At 38.7% G+C, this 23,325-nt stretch overlaps 1 protein-coding gene across 1 annotated transcript in view; it reads right to left on the bottom strand.

The window, feature by feature from the left end:
• Window positions 1-23,325, bottom strand: part of Tmprss11a (transmembrane serine protease 11A) — a 49,397-nt gene that overhangs the window by 4,578 nt on the left and 21,494 nt on the right. The window contains exons 4-9 of the mRNA XM_004644081.2: window positions 18,945-19,012; window positions 17,364-17,524; window positions 12,861-12,899; window positions 10,365-10,536; window positions 7,030-7,289; window positions 2,789-2,931 (exon numbers count right to left, since the gene is read on the bottom strand). Of these exons, the coding sequence (XP_004644138.2) occupies window positions 2,789-2,931; window positions 7,030-7,289; window positions 10,365-10,536; window positions 12,861-12,899; window positions 17,364-17,524; window positions 18,945-19,012 (843 nt within the window). The remainder of the gene's footprint in view (window positions 1-2,788; window positions 2,932-7,029; window positions 7,290-10,364; window positions 10,537-12,860; window positions 12,900-17,363; window positions 17,525-18,944; window positions 19,013-23,325) is intronic.

Raw genomic sequence — 23,325 nt, 5'->3', positions numbered from 1 at the left:
GAAAGACAGTTCAAATAACTCAAATGGTATTTCTACTTTGTTTCTTTCATCCCACTAATTCTCAATTCCTTTATCTTCATGTTCTAGCTGGAAATTCAAATGTCATGTTTCACTCACCTGGCTTTCTCCAGGCACATGGAAGTCATTATTCACTTCTTAATTTTATATATGATCTATTTATGTTTCCAAGTGATATTCTTAGTCAAAATAACCTTATTTCACCAAAATTAGCAGTATATGTTAATTGATCCATCACAACTATCTCGTTTCTTTTTACTGTGACAAAAATGATTTTCATAAAGTTCAAATTTAATCACACCACTTTCTTTGTTTAGCAACCATCTAATAAACTAAGAAATATTTTGAGAACATGTATATGTTAACTAATTTAGTATAGATATCTTGATTAAAACCACTTAATGGATATCCATCACCCTTGGAAAAAAAGAGACAGTGGTAATCATAATGGACAAGCCTCCACCAGCCTGTCCTCACACCAGCCTCCTGCCCAACCCTGGGCCAGGGGACCAGGGTTCTATGTTCACCAAGGGTCCCATCCTTAAGCCACCACCACTTGCAACTTTCCTAGTGAGCTCCTGCTCCTCTCCTAAGTGCTAGTTCAACCGCAGACATTTTTCAGCTTTATTCCTGTTAATCAAAGTATTTCTCACAATCAGTTATTTCTTATGATCTTTTTCTCCCACACCCTCTTCCTTAGTTGTCTTTCATGACTGCCCATGACTTATCCCCAGCAAATGGCTTGGTTCAAAACATATAGTCAAACCCTTCACACTACTAATTTCTATTGGTTTATTGAAAGGAACTGTTAATGCTTAATTTTTTCACCAATTTTACAACCTGAACAACTACTTTGAAGATAACAATATATAACAACAATTTTTGAATTCCTGTCATCTTGTTTCTTGAAATGCTGTGTAGCTCCTAATTTTTTATTTTATTCTCTTTAAATAAAAAAGTTTCTGAATAAGCAAATGAGATTTAATAGTATAAAAAAACAATAATCATGGAAGAATATGGCTTAATTTTCCTCTATGTTATATTCCTTACTATCTGAATTTAAATTGTGAGTACCCTAGGGGGAAAATGCTCAAAATGCAGCTACGGTCTTCTGGAATGATTTCAAATAGCATCTCAGATGAGGCTCCAGTCTTTGCTCAAATGGTGGTTACAGCTAAGCATCTTTCATCCCATCAGCTTTTGACTGAACTAGAAGCAGGACCCAAATCCCAAAACTGCCCTAAGTTGTGAAAACTTTTCATTTGTGGTTTTCAAATCTGCAATTCTGTTACACTGTCATTTATATTTGTGTCTTGTCTGGCCAGCTTTCTGGTAGAAAACTGCATGTAAGAGAAGGGATTTGTTGAGTTCCACATCAATACTTGGTACGCGTGAGAAGGACATGGGTGCATGATTATTTCTCCTCAGCACACTCTGCCCACCTCCCTGGGCACCCACTGGCAATGCTCTGCTTCTCTTCTTGATCCATGTGCTTGAGTAATTGCCCTGATAATGCCCCTAATTTTTTATGACAAGAGCTTTGTTTGATTACTCGTTTCCACAGGCAGGAGAGAATCTTACTTCTCCATAATCCCATGAAGCTTCTATAGGTTCCTCAGTGCTTGCTGAGACGTACCCATAATTTCACCATTGGGATCTTCATGGTTGCCTCCTCCACACCTCCTAATGACAACTTTCACTGGTTTCCCATGGCATAGAACTCTGGCTGGAGTCCTGGAATTCTACCTGCTTCTGTTTACAGTCTTGGTAATTGAGAGTTGACATGTGTCTGATACTGCTCTGGCACAGCCGATTTACTACAAAACTCCCTGCTCCTTCTCTGACAGGTGTTGCCCTGCTGTGTGGGACTCTAGCTTAGGTTTCCCTCTACCTGATACCAATACAACTCCCATCATCTTGCCATGAATTCAGCTCCTTGGAATTTTTAAGAATCTCATATTAACAAGCAAGTGCTCCAAGAAGAAAACAGCTCACACCCATTTAAACAAAACTGCATGCCAGACAGGTTCTGGAGGACAGAATAGTCACTGCAAAGTACTCTAGGGTACTGGCAACATGGCCTCTCTACGTGCTCACTGTTACTCAGACCTCTACCTTTAATCTTTGCTATTCTGAGGCCCAGCCAAGGACTTGGGGTTCCTTGACCATAAATTGATATTTTACATTTTTGTAATTGTGGTTATGCTTTTTTTTCTGGAACATTCCTTCCATTTTCTGTAATTGGGTAAATGCTGTCTTTCTTCATTATCATTTCTCTGGAACTCGTTCCAAAAATAGTCCCCTCAAGGAAAAAGTATTTGTTCTTCTGTGTGTTGTTTATGGTACAAGATGACAGTTCATTGTACATGCTTGCTTACTGTTTAGAATGTGAACCCTTGGGGCTGAGGAGATGGCTTAGTGGAATAAGAGCTTCCCTGGCAAGCACAAGGGCCTGAGTTCAATTCCTGATTCCGCAAAAAGAAAAAAAAAAGACTAGAATGTGAACCCTTGGAGAAAAGTGACTATCTGTTATTAATCCTTAAATTTCTAATTATTAAGAGATTTTAATTTTGTTGATTCACCTGATCACATCAAAAAAATTTTCATTACTTCATTTTGCTTAATGCCACATTGAAATTTATAGTGAAAACCTTTTGGAGTTGGCATGATATTTGTATTTTGTACTAGTATAAAGAACGTAGAATAATTCCTGGGTCAGACAAAAAATTTGAGGTAATGACATTGAGATCACTTCCTCTCTGTGACCTACCCTGCATGCATCGTAAATTCCTTCCAGATATCCAGCACAAAACATTCCAAATTTGATGTCGTTGCCATACACAGATGGCTGCTTGCACACATCGCTACTAATGATCTTCACTCTGGCTTCTCGAAGATTGTTTTGGGATTCTCCTTATAGAGAAAAGAAAGAAATTTTAGATTTTTTTCTGTCACCATCCCTAGCTAATGCAAAGCTACGTTTCTTTTTTTCTTTTGCGGGGGAGGTCTTCTTCACCTTAAAAGTGTTAGCTCAGCATAAACAGTTTTAAAGGAGAAAATCTAATTAAAATATGTCACATTTAATGACAATGTCCTATTGTATTTTTATAAATGCTTCTATATGCAGGAAAAATATTTGGTCTCTGCTGTAAAATCTTTGTCTCTTTACTTTAAAAACAGTCAACTCATTGTTATAGGATGACATTTCAATTTTCATGAAGTTTGTACCTCTGGTTTTAGATTGTTCCTATAAACTTTGCATTCTTAGTGTTCTCTCTTGCTTTCATAAAACAATATCATACCATGCCCATTTATTTCATCCTTTACATTTCATAGACAACTGTCAGGTATATAATGGCCATTATTATTATTTAATGGCTTCATCTCTTGCATAAACTTGGGCTTCCAGATTAATGAGGCAGTATTATAACAGGTAGACTCAGTAGAGAACTAAAAATAACACAAACATTCTCAGGTTCTTTATGCCAAACCATACACTGGTGAGGAAACCATTCTGGATGGCAGAATTCCAGGGCATGCCCCAAGATTGGTGTGTGATTCCCATTTCCCCAAGTATAGGTGGGACACTATGACCATGTTGGATATGATACTCCTTCCAAGGTTAAAGTTTATATGGCAAAGGTATGGGAATTTTGCACATGGTTCAACTGATTTTGAATTAATCAACTGGGAGATTATCTGAAGTGGGTTTCCCTAAATTCAAAGATTTTTTTTAATGGCATTTAGGAGGCAAGGTGCCATCAGTCCTACAGCTGTAAGAAATAAAATTCTGGCCAGGTATAGTGGCACAGGCCTATAATCTCAGCATGTGCGAGGCTGAAGCAAGAGGATTGCTGTGAATTCGGGACCAACATGGGTTGCATAGTGAGTTCAAGTCCAGCCCAAATTGCATAGTGAAACCTTGTCTCAAAAAGAAAAGAAAAGAAAAGGAAAAAAAAGGAGAAAGAAGTGTGATTCTAAGGGGCTGGCTTGATAGTTCAGTGGGCTAAAGCGCCTGCTTAGGCAGAGTGCAGTGGCCAAGGTTCAATTCCCCTGCATGTCATGCTGGCCCCACCCACAGAGTGCTCTGAGACAATAACTGAGACTGGGGTTGGTGGTGTGCACCTGTAATCCCAGCGCTTTGGGAGGCTGAAAACAGGAGGATCACTATGAGTCCAATCTACCTAGTGAGACCCTGTAGACCCTGTAGACCCCGTCCTAAATTAAAAAAAAAAAAAGAAAAGAAAATAATGAGATTCTGGCAAAATTTAGTGTGCTTGGAAGATAGTACTGAGCCACAGATGAGTCCACTTTATAGCCAATATCTTGACTGGAGTCTTGCGAGACTCAGAGAAGACGACACACCTAAGCGGGGTCTCAACTTCTGACTCACGGAAAATGTGAGTGCTGTTTTCAGCTGTTAAATTTGGATACTTTCTACAGCATTGAAATAGGAAACTGGCAGGCCATTACAAGAATCTTAAGAAGATGGCTTTGAGATTTATTTCTGCAGAGGTGTTTGCAAATACATTTTTATAAGTGCTGAGGAAATATAAGCACAAACCCCAGAAATTTGCTAAGGGATTTTAAAACTTATTCTGTCCTTGAAATGCACATTTTTTTTTTGCCTAGTACGTCATCAACTTACCAGAACTTAGGAGTCTGAGGCAGGAGGATCATAAATTCAAGGGTAGCCTGGACTACATAGTGAGTTCAAGACTAGCCTGAACTGCTTAGCAATACCATGTCTCAAGCAAAGCAAAGCAAAGCAAAGCAAAGCAAAGCAAAGCAAAGCAAAGCAAAGCAAAGCAAAGCAAAGCAACACACCAAAAAACTCCCAACTCAAAACAAAAAAAAACCAAAAAACCTTCCAAAAAATCATACCCATTGCTTCGGAGGGTAATGTATTAAACATTTTCAGATGATGGTGTGAATTTTTAATTTTTTCAGCAAAAAGGGTGATAAGATACATTCTCAATTAGAAAAAGCAAAACTTACAAATTCTGGATATCCCCAAACTCTTTCTTATATATTGTGAAAATGTTTAATGAAATTTCTTAGAAGTGTTGATTTCATCACAGAATGAGGCTTTAAAATTTTATTTATTGATTGATTTTTTGAAGACAAGATTCTATAGTACAGTTCAGGCTGACTTGAGTTCACTATGTAGCCCAGTCTGATCTCAAACTCACAGTGATCCTCCTGCCTCAGCCTCCTGAGTGTTGGGATTACATGTAGGTGCCACCAGACCCAGCTCCAAGAATAAGCCTTCTATTTATCCATTTTATCTATTTTTTATTTTCAATTTCATTCATTTCTACTTTCATTGTTTCCTTTAAAAAATTTTATTTTGGTACCAAGAATCAAAATCAGGACCTTGCACTTGCTGGGCAGGTGCTGTGCCAATGAACTATATCCATGATCCATTATTTCTTACCATTGCCTGCTTTACTTTTCTTTATTAGTTTTTTGAGCAGTAACTTAGTTAAGAATTTTAGATCTTTCTTCTTTTCTAATGAAGCATTTGCTATTAATTTCTGTCTTTATTTTACTGTACCCTTTACATGAGATTTATTTTTCATTCAGGTCTATGTATATTAATTTTTAAGACTCCCTTTTTGTTTATGGGTGTGTTGTTTAATTTCTAAACATTTGAAGATGTTCTTATCTTTTTGCTACTTATTTCCGGTTTGAATTCAATAAATTTTGTGTGATTTCAGTTCTTTCATGTTGTCAGGGTTTCTTTATAACTGCCCTTGGTCTCCCTTGGGGGATGACCCCAGATACTTACAGTTAATGTCACACTGCTGCTTTGGGTTCCCATGTTCAACAAATGCTAACATTTGACATAGAATGTAAATTCTATTATGAACAAGTTATCATGGCAAGTACATCTCTGTGCAACCTTAAAATACTCTCAGAAAATGATTTTTCCTACCAAGCCAAAGGAAATTTACAATGCTCCTCCCACCACTGCGAAGGCGGACTGTACATCAGTTGCAAGATGAGCCCTTCACTGAAAGTGCACACAGATGAAGGTGTTTGGCCCTATCTACTGTGGCGGAATTGATGTACCGCAGGTAATACTTCGTTGACTAGCAACAGACCTTAAAGAAAGCAGTGCGTGTTCACGCAGGAGAGGCACCCACACCGCGCAGGTATCTGAAGAAAACACAGAGACCATCATGCCTGCTCCTGCCTACGTTAGCGAAAGGACATTCCTGGTTCTTTAGTGGAGACTGTGAAGTAGAGGCTTATTTCTTATAACTTGCTATATATAAGTATATATATACATATATATATATATATATATATATTTCTATATGTGCATTTTGTCATTACCAAAAGGTATCTTTCATTTCAACCCCAGTTATTTTATTTATTTGTTTGTGAGAGTGTTACACATGTACTCCTGGATTGCACCATGGAACCCAGAGTAAGTCCTCTGAGAATATCTGACAAAGTTCCTTGATTAAAAGCTTATTATTTTTTGGGGGGAGATTAAGTTAGTGTATCAAGTTGAATCATTTTAGAAAGGGCAAGATATTTTGATGATCTATTTCCACACTATCCTTATTTATAAATACCATAAATAATCCTTTTTATTGCTAAACCAAATTTTTTTTGTTTGGGCATAAGCACAGGGAGGTTCAGCCTATCAGATTACCCCGGACCTGCTATCAGCCACCTTGGCCACTGTATGGCGCCAGAATTCCTTCTGATGAAGCCAGGTGGGACAAGGAGACCAGGAAATTCAAGGAGCCAGGAGCTCAGAGCTTCCTTACTCTTGGTACTAGCCATGTCTGAAGCCAGACTTCTTTCATCTGTTGCCTTCCGAGTTACGATGATCAGATTGGCTGTTCGCTAGTCTTTCTAATGTGGTTAATTTGATTCGATTTTCTGTGACTTGCGGAATAAGAGCCCTAACTAACTCCACCAAGCTGGCAGGAGAGGCGAGGCTGCCGGTAGCTCCCGGCGCAGGGCAGGCCCACACCTTCCCGAGACACCCACCGCCGTAGTAGAGCGCTCCGAAGCCCGTGATGTACACCGTGGAGTTCGGTTGGAAGGAGTCCGAGGCTGCTGGCAGGCAGACCCGGCGGATGTCGTCGGAGAAGGGCACTTTGGAGGACAGCTGCACGACAGCGATGTCATACTCTCTGGATGGGGAGCGGTACCGCTCGTGGACAATAATCCTTTTGACGTTTCTTCTCATCAAGGGAGGGTTTATTGTTGTTCCAAAACTAACAGTCCATTGGCGTGCATTGGCGCTACTGGAAAAGTTTAGAAATTAGCAGAATATATGAACTGTGCAGAAGGTATGAACTAGATTAGAAATGACAATACTTGATTAAAACTTAAGCATGGTATATTTTTATTTTTAGTATTTGGAAGTACACAATATAGGGCACATTAGAGCTTAGATTTAATACCATATCACTATATGCTACAGCCATAAATCACACACAGTATCATTCATTTATCCCATCAGTGAATACTCATTGAGCTTCTATTTGCCGAACATCACAGTGAGCCCCACAATGGTGGGCATAAGGTGATCAAGGGGTAAGTTTCCAGTTTACAGGGCTCTTCAGTTCAAGAACACACATGCAAACACACACACACACACACACACACACACACACACACATCAGAACAGTAGAAAGGAGATACATAACTTCAGCAATAAGGATTACAAATAAAGGATTACAAATAAAAAAAAACATGTATAGAATGTATAGAGTGGAAAGTTTTTTGGTTTTTTTTTTTTGTTTTTTGTTTTTTGTTTTTTTAACAACAAACACATTTAGGCTGATGAGGACCCCATGCCAGGGGAACAAATTTACAGGCAAACATCCTGAGACCTCGGGGCCAAATGAGGTTTGATTTAGGACCCAAGGGGAAGAATGCTGGAGGATGAGGTGGAAGAGGATGAGAGCAGGGATGAGAGCATCTTCGAGGACATGACGAAGTGTTTAGAGTTAATTATGGTGACAGAGGATTCCTCTCTGTGTTCTTGAGCTGAGAGTTACATGTCTTATTTACATCTCAGGTCATGTGTGGTTCGCATTGGACACGGGGTGGTGAAGGCTATCGGAAGATGATGGCAATCATCCTCTCAGAGATGATTGAGTGCCATATGAGGATGGCACCTAGCTTGGATGACACCTAGCTTGTGTTCTGGTGCATCGCAGTACGTACAGAAATGAGATCACTGAGTAATAATGGAGATCATCAGATAAGGATTTTGTTTTCTACTTAAGGAAAATAATAGACATCTCTTTATGTGTAGTGTGAGATTTCTGCCTCCTGTCTTTGGGACCACAGAATGCATGAGTGTTTCACGGACCTTTCTAAGTGTCTCCTCCCTTGGAGGAGAATCCTTTGATGAGTGAGCTACTTGTTACCCTGGCAGGCAAGTTATGTTATTTTTCTTTTCCAGAAGCTTCCCATTTTACTCGCGGCGTATGGCATTAATCGTACTGTCTGACTTTGTGGGTTTAGTTCTTGAAAGCTTATTGAAAGGGGACACTGATAAATGCTAATCATGTGGAGCATTACCAACATGATAGGACCTGTGGAAGTTGGTGCTGCTAAAATTTTAATAGGAGAATAAAAATTTATGGTTTAGAGCTTCTCATTTATTTTATGATTGGACTGAAAAAAAATCTAGAAACAACTGTAAAGGTATTTGTAAGTGTAGAAGTACTATCACAGAACTGGCTAACTGTGGTGAAGAATCCATGAGTGAGAGGAATTCTGCCCAAGAGTAACACCCACATAAAGGGTTGTTGATTTTAGCCTATGCAGCTCATGTGGATTTGCAAACAGAGAATCTATATGAGATGGAGGGAAGGAGGATGGAGGAAGGGCAAGGAGGAATAAAAGGTCTGAGATGTGTGACGTGCATGCACCAATGCCCCACGGTGAATGTAGTCATTGTGTTCTGGGAACTTGGACTAATATGCATAAATTAAAATAAAGTATTTAATATTATAATATTAAAATATAATAAATATATTTTATTATATTGAAATTATAATAAATAAAAGACAAATTAAAAATATAAACAAGGTTGTTTGTCATACAAATTATAGTTAAGAAACTGTTGAAAAGGATCAGAGAAGTCCTTAAAGAGCACATCACACTCCACATAGTTCTTGAAGAAGTCAGTTAAGGAGGGAAAGGAATTTAGAGAAAGGGAATAATGCAAGGACAGTAATTTCCAAGAACAAAGTTAGTTTTGCAGCAAATAAAATGTAGAATATGTTGTGTAGTCAATAATGCAAATACAAAAGTCACAAAAATAAAGTATCACTGTTATATCCCTAAGGATTGTTTCTGCAGACAAATATATACATTATGACAAATGTGGAACTAAGCTTTGATGACACCACAGTAGAACAGCTTTGAGCTCTGTGAACAGCTCTGAGTCTTCAGTTACATGGACAGAAGAAATCAATATTTATGCCTATTTTCAATTCAGGATACAATGGATGTAATTACTTTAAAATTCTGTATTCGTGTACCAAGACAATGTTCAAACAGCTCACATATTTTAAAACAAAAGATAAGTATCTGAAATGATTGTAAGGTCTAAAAAAAAATTACATGGTAAGGAATAAAGAATGAGCTTAAGAAGCTACAGTCAATATATGTAGTATACATATCCTACAAAGTATTAAGTGCCTCTACATCGATTTATGCTTTTAGATATATAGATTATGATAACTAAAGATAGAACTTTGTAGGTAAAAATGACTGGGAGAATATCTCAATCATCTATTTCCAAACACACTATGGTTTGGTGACTTATTCAGGTTATAGATCCCTGACCGAACTCTCCAGCTGCCTGCAGAATTGGATAAAACTTTGGCGTTTTTGAGAAGTTAAAGGGGAAGCGGTAGGGGACTCAGGTCAACAATTTCTGACATTGCCAGTGAAGTGGAAGACCCAATACTATTATGGACTACTGGACTCTTTTAGAATATTTTGCTGAGTTAACACACCTATAATATTCAAATAATGGAACTAAACAAAAAAGGGGATATAGATGAATGTTCATTTTGTATCTGTGTATTCAAAATGCTTACGATAGATATATAGTTACATTCTCTTAAAGAATAGAGGGATTTGTCCTAGTAGTGTTTGTAAATAGGATATCATGTCTGCATCTTGTACAGCAATTAACCACTAGGAAGAGTGTATGCAAAGTGTTAATTATTGAACTGTCCTACCAATTTGATTTGAAACTGTCTCATTGTTATTTGTTTCTCAATAAAATTATGGAGAAAAAAAAAGAACACACAATAAAAGTTAAAGGGCATTCTTTAGGGTTAATGCCTTACTTTTTGAAGCAGTGTGCAGCAGTGACTAGCCACGTGTTACTGATCAAGCTGGCCCCACACTGATGGATATTATTGCGCTGAAGGGAAGCTTGCCATGGCCAGGCACCTGGGGGTGCAATTTCTCCAGACATTATTCTGTTGACTGCTAGTGGTGCAGCTCGTTTACCACAACCTAAAAGAGATGGGACTATTAAGTTACAGGAAATGTACAATTTTTGATATAGAACCTAATTGAGGACTGTAACACAGTAGTTAGAGCTACTACTGTATGAGTGTGCACTGCATCCTGTCTGTTCTCTGTATCACCAGATGAACTACTTTGCTTACAGTACACCTTTGTAGAAGTGGATGTGTGTTGCCCACTGAAGTTTTCTTAAGCTGGGAAGAACTGACATTTCACAGTCAAATCAACCCTGTAGACTTTCACTGCCAATTATGTAGTTATCCTGGGAGCTTTTACTAAGATTATTGTTTCCCACTTTCAGGTGGTCCAGAGCTGTGACCTTGACATGAAATCCTCACTAGAAGAATAACTCCTTCTGGCCTGTTTGTTCAAAACCAACTTTCTTATTTTCTTTTCTGAGTGGCTATTTTCTACTAAGTTGGATTAATGTGACACAATTAATTTATTACTCATCAGGATAAAAGACTATAAGTTTACAAGTAAACATCATGTTGTCTATTGATAGGAATAAACAAATATTTCATTATATGCATTGAACTTAAGATTCCTGCCAAGAATTAAACCTATTTAGAACACAGTATAAATTAAGAATGGTAGATTTATTCCTTGTTCCAACTAATTAAGTATCAAAAAGAAGATTCATTTTACTGGGGTGGACTACACTCCCAACACGGTATGGCCAGTGGTTTTAGAAGTTTAATTGCACTGCCACTACTCTAGTGTAGACTACTTTTTCCCTCATCTGAAAGGATAGAAGAACTTCCTGTTTCCCATCTTGCTTCCAGTCTTGCCAGGCTATTTCATTCTCCACATTGGAACCTGAGTGATCTTTCTGAAATATTTGAGCCTTTCAGTGACAGTTCACTGCTCTCCTGATGGAGCATTTCTCTGCCTTGATTACTATGAGGCACAGCTTTTCTCACAGCCACCGGCGCTGCATGCCCAGCCGTGCTGATGCCTTGTCAGCTACAAGAGATGACCACATTCTCACTTGCCTGAAGACACTTTTATGGACCGTTTCCCATGCTCAGTCACTCGCTACCAGTCACTTGCCATATGGCCTTGCCTCTGTCCTTTTTCCAGGATCAGCTTTGTCTTAGACCAGGTTAAGTTTCTTTCCTTTTCCTTTTTTTTTTTTAACAGCTTTATTGAACTAAACTTCACATGCTATACAATTTACAAATTTGAAATTCAGTAGACTTTAGCATATTGACAAGAGTTGTACAACCATGAAAATAATAAAATTTAGATCATTTTTGTTATCTCAAAGAAAATCACTCTGCTCACTAGCTAGCATGTCTCAATTGTTCCCCTGAAATCTAGGCAACCCCTGAGCTACTCTGTACCTTCACAGATCATCCTTTAATTTATATTTTTTTGCAAATAGACCATGCTAATAACAACAAAAAGAGCTTAATACATCCAAAGACATAGAAATCCTGCAAAGTGAGCTCTCATATTGTATTGGACAGCAAAAACACATCTAGATTACAACTGTCTCAGTCTCTGTCTGTCTCTGTGTCTCCCTCCCTCCTACTGTCTGTCTTTTATGTTGCACATTATTTACCTATTAACTTTTTCCTATGAGGGAAATTACGTGATGTTCAAACTTGTGTGTCTGATTTACTTCCCTCCTCAGTGTGGTCTTTTATTGATGCTCACAGCACTATGTACTTTCTCTGTCAGAACATGTACCACACTGCTGTAGTACAAATTTATTCTGTCCTTTCCTACATTGAAATTATACTTTTGAATACAATAAGATATTATTCACAATGGTATGAACAGCTCCTGACATACTCCTGGTACTTGGTAGGTATTAAAGGATATTTGTTGAATGAATAATGAATGAATGACAAGTACATAACAACTACTGATGAAAGGTGTTGTTATTTTCTTTCAAAATGCAGGCTAAAACAAATTGAAGTCAGCTATGAATATGAGACTTTTAAGTATGCTTTGATTAGCCAGTATTATATAATGGGGTACATCACTGCCTCATTATCATTTTCGCATTATTTTACTTCTTTGCAGAAATCACATTTCATAGAATCTTTAAAAATTATGGGAAACAAGTCTATTTATGCCAAACCAGAAGTATACACACTCTTTAAGTTTCCTCAGAATTATCACCATGGAAAATGCTTATTTTAATGCAAATTAAAATCAGTTTTAGAAATAGAATTTCTTTTGTTCAATTACGCTTTCCCAAGGAAAATGTGGGACATAAAAGGGAAATTATAGGCTGATCTTTGAAGATATCTTTGCTGATGTGGAAATTGAACTTATTTATGTAGGCTAACTAGACTTACATGCTTGGAAAGTTAGCTTTCCTGTTGATGAACTCATGGCTGAAAAACAAAATAAAGAATGGTAATTTGAGATTTTTTATTACTCGGTCTCTATGACCAGGAATTATCAGAGGACAGTGACTATGGATTCTGGATGGTGTAGATCAGTCAGGAGTAGAAACCTGTGTGTTCATTTTGTAGAGATCGACAGGCAACCTCCAGTAAGGTGGGTAACGTCTCAAGCAGCATGTCAGACACAAACAGCGCACAGAGTTTTCATTTATGAGCTGTGTTTACTCAATGGTGCAGGGCAAAACCTTTTCAGATGCCACAGCAGGTGAGAAGAAAGAGAGAGGAGCAGATGGCCTCTGCAAACAGGTCTGCTGAGGACTTCACAGAAGCCTCTGTGTGTGTGTGTGTGTGTGTGTGTGTGTGTGTGTGTGTGTGTATGTGAAGGGATTTAAGATGAAAAACTAAAAATTATCACCTAAATTATTTCTAATGCATAGTTTCTAAACATCAAGATGATTTAAGGGTGAAAGATTTATATGATCTGAAGAGAAACCAGAGTATGATCAAGATGATTTGAAGAATAAATTGAGAGATATTTTTATCTAACCTCCACTGAATATTGGTAAGAGTCAATTATTAAACAACATTTAGTATCAAATCTGTCAATTTCCAACAGTTAGGAAGCCGATGAAGGGAAACAAAAACATTTAAACTTGTACACATATGTATAAATATAATGCACTCAGAATGTATACAACTTTTGTCAATTTTAATTCATGGAAGAGAAAAAACAGATCTGAAGGTTATGTGGAAACTGTATTGGATGTCAGGTTAAAAAAGGCCGAGTGAGCAAATAGTAATGACTAGCTCTGTTCTGTCAGTGCCGTATTTCTCAGACTTACATTTGAGCATCCCATTCCCCCTGGTTTCCCCCAAAGTAAGTTTCATCTTAACTTTCTGTAAATTACACATGGGAATTTAGCTACAATGAACATTTTGATGTGGGAATTTTGCAAAATATTCAATTCAAAGACACCCATGCCAAATTTCAAAGTCCCTGCATGGCGAAGAATCAATTGCTGAAAACATATTCCCAGTGCTTACCCTATAGGAGGTGTTCAGTTCTCTGTCAAATGTAACTTAAGGCAGTAAATGCCTGGCTTCATTAATTGTTTAATTTGTTCTTAGTAGTGGAAAGCAGCATAATATTAAAATTCTTGAGTTAAAGCCTTATCTACTTCGTTGCAGCAAGATGCAAGTGATGCACTCTCAAGAGGGATACCAGAGTAAGTGTAATGGCAATAATTATAACTGGATTTTCATTTATCTATCTATCTATTTATCTATTGCATTTTTTATTTTTTACGGGTCTCACTACATAGATCGGACTTACAGTAACCCGCCTGTGTTCAGCCTCCCATAGAGCTGGGATTACAGGCGTGCGCCACCACGATCAGTCTCAATTGCCCTCTCAGCATGCCCTGGGGGTGGGGCCGACAAGGCATGACAGAGATTGAACCCTGCTGCTGTGTCTGCCTAAACAAGTGCTTTAATCCACTGAGCTATTTGGCTGGCCCTCTTATTGGATTTTTAGAATTGGATTTTTAGGGAAAACGAGCATACTTAGAGGTAAACTACCAATAGACTAAAAATTATTTTATAATATTTCTGGTTCTTACAGCATTTTTAGTTCCCAGGCGCAGAAGTGAACAGAAATACTAATAATGCTTCCATCTTGAAGGTGGCTGTACCTCACTACTTCTGAGTTGTAGCGACTGAGTTACTGTTCAGTTTTACCTGCTGCAAATGCCCGGTGGGAACAGGGCCTTCAGCACTTACGTGGAGGGCCCACCATGGCCGGCGACTTTTTTTAAGTATGTATCTTTTATCAGTACATGATTGCAGTACATAATGATTACCTTTGTCGTGGAGAACTCATACCTTCACATAACAGACCTTTTCTTCTCTTCTGTCTTCTTCCCTTGCTCCCTGCAACTCTTGGTGTCTTTACCATTTGAAAATGTTGTATTTCCATTTTTTCTTCCATTCACCTTTTAAACACTTTTTCCCTTTCTCCCCTCATCTTGTTCTCTGTTTCTCTCTTGAAAAAACTCTCCGTGTCTTATCATGTACCCTTTATTTTGCTCTTCTGCACTGTGCAGAAGTTGATGTTTGCTTTGCTTTGACACATTGCATCTAGCGAGGACCTGTCTCATATAGTTATTCCTCAAAACAAAACAGTTCCTTGATAAATTATGGATGAATCTTTAACTATGTGTTACTTGCAGGCTTGACCTAGCATCTCTATTGTATTAAATTTCTATGTTTTAGAAGTTCCGAGATTCTGCATTTCTTTGGAACAATATTTTTGCCTGCTTAAGAATTGCCTTAAAGATGCTACTCTAAGGGCCTTTCCTGAATACTAGTAAACACCATAGATTTGAAAATTCTGGAGCCTTCAAGACTAGTTTATTCTGCTACCAGTCACTCTCCCTAAAGGCTTCAGGTTTCTGAAGCACATGCACAATTTAATGGCTTCATATGTAATCATGTTCTCTATGTTCACTTTATGCTTTCTATCTTCTTGTGCATTCTCACAATAGTCCTGTTGTTTCAGGAAGCATAAACATTATTAATGCATTTTGCAGATGGGAAAATGGGCCCCAGGGTGTGGGCCAATTATCCGGGTCCTGCTGTGACTCAGTGGAGTTAGAATTAAGTTCCTCTTAAATCAGGTTCTCCATCTGCACACCTGAGCTTTTGATCTACCAGTCTCTAAAATAAAGGGACACTCATAAACTCAGCCCAGAAGATACAAGACCAGACACCTGATGACTATTTCATGCTTCTTTTCTAGTTTCAGATAGTTCTGGCTTTAAAATTCCTAGAAGATTTATTCATTATTGGCAATTATGTATAGTAAACCCTGTAACTTATCAGAATGGCCACTATTTCACCATCTAGATCCAAGTGCCTTGCCACCTTACAAAGCAGGTGGATTAGCAGTTGACAGGTTACTCCCTCCTGTTGGGAGAGGTCCACAACTGCACTCCCTGAGTAGCTGACAGTCACCTCAGCAAACTTCTCCCTGTCCCATGACCTCAGAACCTCACTTCCTGCTGAGGTTTCCCTGTGAGGAGTCAGCTAGACCCTTGGGAGGCTGGGCGTTTCATGTCTGATATAATTCACTTGCTCTGACTCTCCTAAATCTGGTATGCCTTGGCATTTGTAGGAGAAACCTGTCCTTGGTTGCTTACTGGAAGTAGATGCTGAGGAAGCAGTTTAGTGTACAAGGGTAAACAGGTTTCTGTCTAACCAGATTCCTCATAATCTCTAGCATACTAATGTAGGAAATGGATTTCCAGGAGCACAATATCATAGAACTTATAAAATCTGTTTGAATATACAGCCCCTTTTTAAAGTCTGTCAAGAAATTAGAGATCTAAGCTCTTTTTAATTGTTAGATTTCCTACTAATTGATTACTGCATCTATGAAGTTGAAGTTTTATACTTCATTGGAATATGGCAATTTATAAACTGTGTGTAGAGAGCATAGCAGTGGGGCTCTGGTAAATGTTATTTCACTGCAGTCAAGGCTAGTGATGGTAGTGTAAGGAGCTAAGGGCACTCTGTAGAGAGGAAAGTGGAATGATGGGTAAGTGATTCCAGGAAGATTTTTCCTAATTTAGTGAATTTTAAAGCATTATTTATCTGATGGCTTCAAACTTGGTCTACCATTTTCTCAAATGCCCATAAAAAAAGCTAACAAAAACTTCATCTCATGATCATATGTAAATCTATCCTTTGTGTGTATGTATGTGGGTAGGTAGGCTATTGGGGAACAGACTTGAACTCAGGGCCTTGAACATGATGGCAGACACGCTACCACTGAGCTGCAGCCCTTTTAATGCTAAGGTAAGGTCTTACCTCATTGCCTAGGCAGGTTTCTAACTTGCCATCTTCCTGCCTCAGCCTCGTGAGTAGCTAGAATTGCAGGCCAGCACTACCACACTCAGTCAACCCATACTTTGTAAGGTAATAAGGGTGGTGGGTTTTTTTGAAGGTCCTCTCATGTAACATGTTGCTTAACCACTGGCATTTTCACTTGCTTAATCATGGAGGCAGTGGCTAGGTCCGATTAACCCTCTGTTGGTGATAAATGCTTGCCCTTATTTTGGGATGAATGTCAGTCAACTACTTTTGGAAAAATCACTTGATATGCCAAACATGTTCTCATCAGGAAGTAAGAAAACCTAGATTATCACTTCTTTTTAAATTGGATTTTTCCATATTAATTCTATTTGTGCTTTTTAAATTTTTGTGGTGCTGGAACTCTAGCTCAGGTTCTTGTGCATGCTAGCAAGTGTCCCACCAAACCGAGCTTCATCCCCAGCCCTCCTCTGTGAGTTCTAGTTAGTATTTGGAATGAAAATAATGCCAGGTGAGTTTGTGATTACACAAAACATGGACTTAATGGAGAACTTCATATCCCATAGAAAGCCACGTACTTACCGTTAACTTGAACTGATGAGACATTTATTGGCAGAGCTCTTGCGTTCCTTATCTTCCGATTCAAGATGCTATGGATTTCCTTCTCTCTCACTGTCCTCTGTCCAGGGGATGGGGACTGGAATACCATGATGATGTCTGCTGTCACACTCTCTCCCTTTGGACTGTGACACAGAAAGGAAGGTACATATTCAGGAGGGGACCTACCTAAAACATCACTTTTCTCTTGCACATAAAATATTCAAAAAAAGCAATAACATATAATCTTCCAGTCTCCTCCAGATGAAATATGCCCAGTATCTTGAATTTTCAATATAAACAGGTTCAACTTCCTTCACCTTTGGAATTGAATTTTTATATATCTTTAAAATAGAAAAATCACTATTAAAAGTTCTTATCAAATTTAAATGGATAAAATGTTTAAGCTACTGAATCTTTTAGGTACACAAGGAAATCATATCAATTCTGAGATATTTTAGTTATTGCAACTCATTTAGATTCTGGGATATGGAGATATACACAATCATAACTTAATATTTAACTGACATACAGAAAACGTTAAATAACAGTAATCAGCACTGGTCACCAGATAGACTTTCTCTGGACCCCAAAAGAATTATATAATGATAAAAGCTATAAGCCCAAAGTAATCCTTAAAATTATGATAATGTTAGGACATTTTGTTGAATCAGAATTTGAAAATAGAGGGCATGAAATACAGAAAGTTCAAGAGTTTACATGCTTTTATATCATCTCTGAAATAATCCTAATACTATTAGAAAAGCCTGATGAAAGTTGCTAATTATTAGTAAAAATATGAAGAACTTTAAATTCTAAGTAAATCTGCCAGTAAGGCATCAGCAGACCGTTGGGCAGAAAAGTGCTTGTTATTTCCTTCCAATAAAACCATGTCTTAACACAGTCTTTTTCTTTAAGGAGAGGAGTTCAGGTCCATACAGGCGCGTGTGTCTGCATCTATGACATATGCGCTGTGCTATGTGACTTTCAAAATAACACTACTGAAATTTCTGAGCAGTTGCTGCCACTGATAGGAGTCTCTCCTTCAGTACAACCAAAAAAAAAAAAAAAAAAAGACTTCTTTCAGCAGGAACATCTTTTTGTCTGGGCATGCCTCTTGTCACCAGGGCTTCAGAACATGTACAACTTATGATTTCATTTTGTAGCCAATTTTGCCTTCTTAGTACTTTTGAAATGACACACCTGCTGAAAATTATATAACTTTCTGCATGCTGTTGATTTGCCTATGGCTGTGAACTTCCATAGATTTGAGGCCTAAATTCTAGGGCGTCACAACCAGTTGATGGAGTTTGGTTGTGTTTATGTGACTTGGTGTAACTGTCGCTTTGGAATCCAATACATCACTTACCCTCAGGCTCAAATTACTGAATATTTTTAAAATAAAAAAAAATGGTGGCCAGCTTTGTGTCTGGAGACTGCCGTGGAGGAAGGCTGATGATAATCCCAGCCAAGGGGAAGTTCATAGGGATATAACATATAAAGGTCCCTTTATCCCTTGCCCTCTGTCCTGCAGGGTCATTACCACCTTTGCCCAAACATACGTACGTCAGTCTGACTACTTGATTCTTGATATAGTGCTTGTTTAGGGCAGAATCAGTAAATATCTCATCCACCTGTTGTTACAAAAACAAAGAAACTGTGTTAATGAGATGTTTTATAATAGGACCATATTACTGAACATATAAATGTTAAAGCAATAGGAAATGTTTTTAAAGTAGTAATACATTTGAATCGGCAGTTCTTAACCTTCACAATAGAACAGATTTCTTTGCTAAATTGAAAACATATTACACACTCTCAAGCTCCTGTCTTGGGTTTTTGCTTTTAAAAGATCAGATGAGGATCAAGGCACTCATATTTTAAAGAATCTCCTCCGGGACTTCTGGTATCTGATGCAGGTGTTCGGTGTCAAGACATCATCTGAACATTTTATAGACTGGGGCTTTGAGAAGCAGTGAGCAGAGCCCTGACTCTATCGCGGGTTTGATCCCCTTCTGTTGCTCGTGAACCGGGAGCCTTGGAAAGGGTGCTGAGAAAATTTGAGCCTTAGTTTCTGGGCTTGAGAAACAAAGATACTGACACATTATGAAACTAGAAGGACTGAACACAAAAGGGGCTGAGTGCGTTTTTATGGACACTCGCTGGTGGGTCTCTAGCTCTCCTAGTGGCGTTGTAAGTCTTAGTTTTCTTCTAATATCTTTAAGGGAGCTCTAAGGCACAAGGTGAATGAGTTAGGAATTTAGGCAAGACAAAGATTTTTAAATTGCTGTGGATTGTGGACTCTTTAGTAAATCAGGAAGAAATAAAGAAAGAGTGCAGTAATGTTGAAATATCCAGCCAAAGTTATGGTACTCCTGTGTGAGGCCCAGGAAGAAGAGGGAACACAACTGCTCCTGGACATCCGGCCAGTTTTAATTGTTGGGCACAGATGGGCGTGCTGTCACCTGTAACCCAGAATTTTCCCCCACAGAATCCCCTCATAGCCACTTGGTGGCAACAGCATCATCAGAGTACAGGTCTAGTCATTCCTGTTGAATAGATGACCTGAATGTGAAAAGTAAATAAATCAATCCTGAGAGAAGGGAAGGAAAACCAACTCTTATTACACACACACACACACACACACACACACACACACACACACCACCACCACCACCATTTCATTGACTAAAGAATAAGTTATAACTTCTTTAGCTCGATCAGAAATTCATAGATTTTCATTGGGCACTGAAATATTTGTTGCCTAGTTTAGCCCTCATGATAATCCTGTGAAGCAAGAATTATTTTGATTTCTGTTTTACTAAAAGATGATACTGAGACTCAGACATTTCGTGAACTTGCAGGATTCATGAGGATAAAAATCAACTGATACTCAAATCTAGGTCTTCTCTCTGTAAGGTCTGTATCCTTTCCACTCAGTTACCCTGTCTCCTTGTTAGTGTGATGCAAATTTTGTTTCCATTTCTTTCTTGAAACATAGCAACAGATTTTCAAATAATTGATTTAGAGATAAGTTAGTATAATAATTATAAAGATATATATTTGGTAATAGCCTTAAACATAAGATATGGGGCAACATTTAAGAAATAGGTAAGTTATTATTATCCAAAATGTACTTTTATCTGTACTTAAATAAGGAAATCCAAAATTTGGCAGTTTAAATTTATGTGCTAGAAATGAAATTATTTTGCAGGATATATATATATATATATTTCCCAAGGTAGCACTGTTGTAATAATTTCTTGTTACCTGATTCCTATCTAGCGGGTAAGTCCAAAATAAAAGAAAAGGGAAACCAAAAGAAAAGGTAAGAAAAGTGGCAAGCTTTAAAAGAAAAATAAACAGGAACTGGTTATTGAAGGAAGTCTGGTTTGTACGTAGTCCCCAGGTAGGATACACTCAAAACTGACCATGGGTGGATGCCAGTGACTTGTTGGTGAAGGGGCAGGAGTAAGGATTTGGCTCTGTGGGTGACAGTGTGCACCTAGTGCTGTGCCCGCCTGAGTGGCTGGACCTGGCTTTAGCTCTGTCTTTCAAAGTCTTGATTCTCTGGGAAGGTCAGTGTGAGTACCATAGGTGAGAGGTGCTTCTTTCTCACTGAAATTCCAACACCCCTCTGTAACTCAACCTCATTAATGAAATCTGGGATTAGGCTTACCCAGGGGTCTTCAGGCAATCCTACAGAGAGGCCTTTGAGGAAGGAAGGACAGCAATTTGTAAAAAGGCTTCCTGTGCTAAGGAATATAAAAGAAAACATGAACAGCAACTATTGCTGAATGGAGCTTACGTATAAATGAACTTTCTTGAGACCCAGAAATTATGTTTCCTGGCATATTAAGATTTATATCATAGAAGTATTTTTTTTCACTCACTTTGATGGCATTCCAAGTTCCCAGCAGTTTTGGAGAATGCTTTTTGAAAATTCAAATCTGTAAATCAGTTTACTATAAATGTACTTTTCCTTGCATCACCTAAGAGGCCTAGAGATGTACATCTCACTTGTACCTTGCACTCTCGGGCAACTGTAGAGTCTTCTCTTTGGAGTTGGTTTCCTTATACTGAAAAAAGAACCCCTTCTGAGGGCAGCGCCTCTTTCTGCAGGATGATTTTGAAATGCTGAGAGTCGGACTGAGCTCAAATTCTATGAGGGCAATTAAAGGTTAGCTCAGTGTTTAATATAAGAGGTAGAGAGAGGTTGACAACTCAGATAAGCAACTGGCACCCAGCCATCTGCTCTCCTTCCCCAAGCAGCTGTCGTTTCCCAAGTTGCTGTCTTTCTCTCTCAGCTCCTCTCAGGCTATAACAGTCTCTTCAGCATTCCCACCACGGGTGGTGCTAGGTCTTCAGCTTCCTGTGCTAGTGAAGACTGGCAGCGGGAGCTTGAAAGTCCTAGATCCCAGTGTAACACCAGTGGAGCTCCGAGAGCTGACGAAGACAACTCATGGAAACTCCAGATCTGGTTGCCTTCCCTTAATTATAATGAGATACACACAAAGGATGGAAAGAAAATACTTTCTAAAGCAACCTTAATCTTACCTCAGACTTCACTGAAGTTACACCACTGGATGGGCTGAAGTCACAGGAGAAACTCAAGGGAGAGTGCATGAAGTTGTATTTGAGCCTCTTTTCAGTGTCTGTTTCTGGTCTGCCTGCTAAGTCTTCCGCACCCCAGAACCTTGCCTCGCACTCACATTTTCCTGCCCATGTGCTCCTCGCAGGGATGCCTTTACTCTGTGATACCCTCCTCTACCCTATTTTACTAGCTGTGCTTTTCCACACCAAGTTATCCTTCTCTATTGACTGTAGATATTACCTCCTGATAATCTGAGGACAGGTCTTTGTCCTCAGATTAACTTCTCCTCTCTAAGCTTTTTATCTTTCTTGCAGCTTCTACTCCTTAGCTTAGTTATTTATGTAAATACAGTGTTTCCTTACTAAACCGCAAAGCTTCTGTGTGCAGAGATCGTGATTTACATTTCTGCACTCCACAATGTCAGCATGGATCTTTGGGTGCAATAAACAGGCAACGTGTTTCTGTTCAATGCCTGAGTGAATAAAAGGAAATGAAGATATCTTCATCAGAAAGCCTCATATTTGCCAGGAAACTTTTACCATAGTTTTTAAGATACTTTGTATAAAAGCTGGTAGAGAAAAACAAAAGAAAAGTGCATGTGAGTTATGCAAAGGGAGTCTTGTCTTCTTGTGGTTGTTTCCAGGAGATTGTTTCCTTGTGGAAAGCTCTTATGGCATGAGGATAGACTCTTGCTAAGGACAAGAATAATTGCCACCATTGTGTGTCAGCTGTTCACCAAGTACGAACTCCCTTGTCTTTGAGCTCATTTGCTTTTCATACCAACCATTTGTAGTGAACACTGTTATTATCCATATTATATGGATGAGGAAGTGAATTGCCCAAGCTGGCAGCAGTGAGCCATAGGCCGAGGACTGGAGCCAAATCCTCCAACTCCAGAACCTCCTTCTGTCCTCTTAATACTGACCTCCTGTAAGCTCAAAGGGAGGCCCTGCGCCCCCTAAAGGACCAGAAGCTGCAGAGCCAGCTCCAAAAATATGAACATCATCTCAGTAACCTTTATTGAAATCTGTTATGGTTGTCACCGAATCTATTTCAAACTCTAGTTATGTTGGATTTTTGAAGTCAGAGGTGAGTTAACTATCGCAAGCCTGAATAGAGGATGGCTCGCCTGAGTGCTGGGTGCTGACCAGTCCCCCACAGCTCTGAGCCAGCTGCTGTGTCTGCCCGTGAGGGTAGTTGGATCTGATGTCATGTGGGGCTTGCGGTGTGGTGCCATGCAAGTGGACTTTCAGATTACTCTAAACCAGGAGGTCATGAAATCAGCCCACCAAGTGAGATATTTCGTGAGGTTTCCTGTCAGTCATTTTTTGATTATACTTGTCCTTGTTCAAC

Source organism: Octodon degus, unplaced genomic scaffold, assembly GCF_000260255.1.
Source record: "Octodon degus isolate 3935 unplaced genomic scaffold, OctDeg1.0 scaffold00191, whole genome shotgun sequence".
In the NCBI taxonomy this organism is placed as follows: Eukaryota; Metazoa; Chordata; class Mammalia; order Rodentia; family Octodontidae; genus Octodon; species Octodon degus.
The sequence above is the reverse complement of the archived record's forward strand: the minus strand, read 5'-3'. Positions and strand labels throughout refer to the sequence as shown.